Source organism: Tupaia chinensis, unplaced genomic scaffold, assembly GCF_000334495.1.
Source record: "Tupaia chinensis unplaced genomic scaffold, TupChi_1.0 Scaffold000089_1, whole genome shotgun sequence".
NCBI lineage: Eukaryota > Metazoa > Chordata > Mammalia > Scandentia > Tupaiidae > Tupaia > Tupaia belangeri.
In genome coordinates, this window is record NW_006159551.1 from 3,059,319 (window position 1) to 3,063,921 (window position 4,603).

Here is a 4,603-nt window from a genome sequence, read left to right on the forward strand (position 1 = left end):
TCTCTCTCTCTATATATATATATATATATATATATATATATATATATATATATAAACTCAACATTTTGTGTATTTTTTTTGATAATTCATTGCTAAGATAGAAATATTTGATTAACTAATCTATTGTGGGTCCCAGTTATATTTGATGATTAAGCTTCCAATGTACTAATGAACTTTCACTTGGGTTTCCCTCTGTAGGACTTAATTATTTTACCTCCAGAAAAAAGGCTTCAATTAATCCTAAAGTCCCTTCTAAAAGGCACGCCCTAACAGTCCTGTTATTTTTGCCTGCCCAGCATCCATTTCTTCCCAGTTACAGTCCTCTCGCCCTCCCCAGGGGGACCCACTGCACCATCCACCCACATTGTGCAGGGGCACTGAGTCACGCCTTTGGCTCTGGGAGCAGGCACAGAACTCCTGTCTGTCTTTGCCACAGCAGAGATTGCTTCAAAGTTAGCTCAGGACTGAAGGCAAACCTTGGCGAGGCTATCTCATTTGTAAATGTTTACTGTAGCATTCAAGAAATGGGACTCTTTCTCTCAAAGTTGATTTGGAAGGGTTTAAGCTCAGAGATGCTGGGATCCACCTTCACAAAGATAGCCTTCCTGGAAACACTCAGGAGCTAAATGCCAGAGACATGTTAATAGACTCCTGCTGCTTGTGTACGATCCTTCAGAGTGAGTTTCCCTCACTGGCAACCCAAACAATTTGACAAACGCGGGTGAACATTATGGCGGCCTCCAATACTAGAATAATTTCTAGTATTATCAAATATCTACATTTGTACAGATGTCCCTCTGTTCTTTTTTTTTTTTTCTCCTTTATATCTGTCCCATGAAATGGATGCATTCTTCAAGCCCTACTGTAAGCCTCACCTACCTTTCCTTTCCTTGTCACCCCTGCCTTGTCCTGCATCAAGTCTTCTCAAGCATGCAGTGTCCCTTCTGCTTAGGAAGCATCCATCCTGCCTGACCAGTTCTCTGCACCTGTCAGGGATGCTTGCTACTAGATGGCAGATTCAGGTACACCTGGGAAATGTAGATGAATCTACCTGACTGTCCTCCAGAACTCTTAATTGTTTGATAATTGAGCAGGACTTTGAGAGGAAACGTCTAAAGGAAGCATGGCAAAATGAACCTGATCCACTAAGAAATTCTTAGCTGTCCAAAGGCAGAGAGAGAAAAAATACTCATTTTCTTATATTTATAGAAATTAAAAAAGATGACCTCCCAAGAAGTAGAGGAAGGACTACTAGAAACAGAGGAGTGCGGTGTAGAGGCGTGTAGCTTAGTAGAAACAATTTCGGGGCCAGCAGGTAGAGTGAAGGTGAAGGCACTGGATCTCATATAGCCAACCATGTGGTTCGAATCCTGGACATGGAGGATTAAAAATCACACCAGGCGTGTGTGCGTGCATGCATGTGTGCATGCCCAAAGTTCTGAGAAGAGACTGGAGAAGGGATTGCAGTGTGGCTATCTCCCCTGGGGATGATTTCTCATCCCTCTGCCCCCACCCCATTTCTCTCTCGCAAGTACATGAGCCCTATACCAAAAAAAAAAAAAAAAAAAATAGACAAGAGGAAAAATTTCTAGTATTATCAAATCCATTAAGATTAATATATTTAACAATTTACTGTATATCTCAGAGTAACTAAGAAATGATTTCCCAACCCAGAGTAATGGCAGGTGGTTGAGATGATGGATTTATTATTATTCATCCTAATTTAATCATGACACATTGTGTTCTTGTGCTGAAAAATCATGTTGGACCCCATGAACATGTGCAATTAGTACATGTCAGAGAAAAAAAATAATGAAAAGGCAGCGAGGCCAGAATAAGCAGGGGTACCTGTGGACCAGAAGCCCTGTCTGTGCCACTTGTCACATCGACAAATACTGAGAGATCGGATTTGGTGAATAAGGAAAGACAGGTGTTCGGCGAGGCCAACACTGGGAAGACAGCAGACGGCAGTCCAAAGACACCTCCACTGAACTGGATGAGAGACGAAACTCACAGGATGAGTTTTCCATTGTCTTCAGGGCAGAATGACAAGGAGGGCTGGTCTTGCCTTCAGGAAGGATTACAGGAAGCATATTGTGGGGGGGGAGCATCTGGGGGGCAGTTGCTGCTAGAGGACAGTTTTCAGTTTAGTCACAGACTTCCAGTGCTCTGCAACGGGCTTAAAGGTGAGCGATGATTTATGATGCAGCAAAAGCAAAATGGAAACAGTCAAGACAACTTTTTAGATCCTGGTTTAGACCCCACAAGGATCTAGGTGTGGTTTTGCAATATCTGAACTTAAAAAAATCTCAGTCACATGGATGGGGGATGGTGGAGTCTTTTCTCTCCCTGTTTCCATACACTGATATATATGTTTTAAAGATTTATCAAAATTATTGTTAACTTCCATTAGATGAGCATTCAGCTTGGTCTATTGTAAGAGAGGTAAGAGGCTATTTGCTGTTAGATTTGTGATTAAAGTGAAAGACAGAAGTGAAAAACTGATTTTCCTAAGGTTTAATCTATTAGGATGGATTCCGAAACTACATAGAATACACAGTCACCTTACTTCTCACATGGCTGGTTCTCAAAAGAACCAGCTTCCTTCTTGCATCACTATTTAAAACAGATAGTACATAAAAAGAGCTCTCAGTCCAGGCTGGCAGGTGGCCTAGTGGTTAAGGTACTGGAGCACTACATGGCTGACCAAGGTTCGAGTCGCAGATTCAATGGCTCGGAAACCCTACCAGTGCCTATGTGGGCATGCTCAAAATCGTGAGAGGAGAATGGAAGACTTTTCCCCACTCAGTTTCTCTCAGACAAGTGCACGTACACTGTGGGGGGAGGAACACAAACAGAAAATAGAAAACAAAACAAGACAAAAAAAAAAAGCTCTCGGTCCAAACAGGCGAAGCTCCGCTGTGCTAATGAACTCTCAGTGGACTAAGAGAACAGATATTTCTCAGGAGATTTACCAGGGCAAGTCATTTCCCACACATGTGGTCAGCATCCTAGGTCATTGCATTCTTAGGGCACCTCTGCTTCAATGCCTTCTCTTTCACTGCTATGAAGCTAGGGAGGCAGAATTGCAGGGCCTACTACTTGCTAATGCTTTACCTGGAAGGGTCGTGCATTATTTCTGCTGTCATCTCATTGAACAGAGTAAGCTGAAGCAAGTTTTCTTATCAAGGGAGCCCCTGCGCAGACATAAAGCTGAATGTTGCTTAATTTAAGTTCTGTCTACCTCAAGCTCTATTTCACTAAAAACTTAGTTAGCTCTTAAAAGACTAACAGCTGTGCATTGGAATTATTTTTTTTTTTCTCAGTGAGATTTTTGCTATAGGACGTGTGTGCTCTCTGGAGAGACAGAGACAGACAGAAAGCAAGAACTCACACCCCCCCTTCCCTGGTGATAACCATGCCATAATCCCTTCTCTTCCATTTTTCTCTTGGGATCTTGGGCACACACACGCATATGCCCAGCGTGAGTGTAAGCCACCAGCTCGGGACTCCATCTGTGGTCAATTGCATGGAGTCCAGTGTAACTACTACGCCATCTACCAGTGCCTATGCATTAGAATTTCCTAATGGAATGCAACAAATAGAGACTTGCAGCCCTGTTTCACTGCGGATGTCTTGGCGGCTTTGACATCATGAGCAGTATCTGGGCAACAGTGCAGAGCAGGGGATCCTGTGTGGTAGAAAACATGGTGCTTGGCAGAGTCCTGGAGTGCCAGAAGATGCCCAAAGGAAAGCACATTTCTAGAAAGTAGGGAAATCCCCACTGGTTTGGATTATGGGACTGTGTGACACCCTTGAATGACATTCGGCATGAGTCGCATAAGTGTGATTGGGGCTCAGTGGGGCATAAATACCATGACCCTATTCATTCCTACAGACTGAGTTTTGGTGAAGCTCCAGTTACCTCCTTGTGGATTTGCTCTTTGCTCCACATGCTCTTGACTGTGGCTCAGTAGCCATTCACTCACCCTTTCTTTGGCCATCAGAAAACTCTTCATAAATGGAGATGGAAAATGCCAGATGCCCCCTCATCTAGTCTTCCCTGCAGGTCGAGGATAGCTTAATCCCAGTCAGTGAGATGCACGAGGATGTTTTCTGAAGGAATGTCTTGGAAATGTCTTCCTCTCAGAAAAAAGGAGACAAGTTGGGACCAGAAGATGGCCTAATAGTTACGTTGCTGGACTCCCATGTAGTTGGCTGTGGTTTGAGTCCCAGACCCGGTGGCTTAAAACTCAGATTGAGCATGTGTGTGTGTGTGTGCATGCCCAAGATCCCAAGAGAATGGATTGCAGTGTGGCCATTCTCCCTGGGGGGTGATGTCTTGTTTTTTTTTTTTTTTTTTCCTTTTGCACATGTACCTTAAAGCAAAAATCTGTCTCTAAAAAAAAAAAAAAAAAAAAAAAAATACATGTTAATATAGTTTATTATCCAAAGCAGGGACTCGTCAGAGTAAAAAGGCCTGGATGCTGTGATGTTTCCAGGCAAACAAGGGTATGCAGTTACCATGTTCATAAGGAGGGAACCCCTCACCTTCTTCTCTTTCTTTTTTTTTTTTTTTTTTTTTTTTTTAGTTTTTTGGAGG

At 43.0% G+C, this 4,603-nt stretch overlaps 1 protein-coding gene across 1 annotated transcript in view; it reads left to right on the forward strand.

Moving 5' to 3' along the window:
* Positions 1-4,603, forward strand: part of GRM7 (glutamate metabotropic receptor 7) — a 1,001,339-nt gene that overhangs the window by 537,004 nt on the left and 459,732 nt on the right. The window contains exon 5 of the mRNA XM_027769777.1: positions 1,821-2,186. Within this exon, the coding sequence (XP_027625578.1) occupies positions 1,821-2,186 (366 nt within the window). The remainder of the gene's footprint in view (positions 1-1,820; positions 2,187-4,603) is intronic.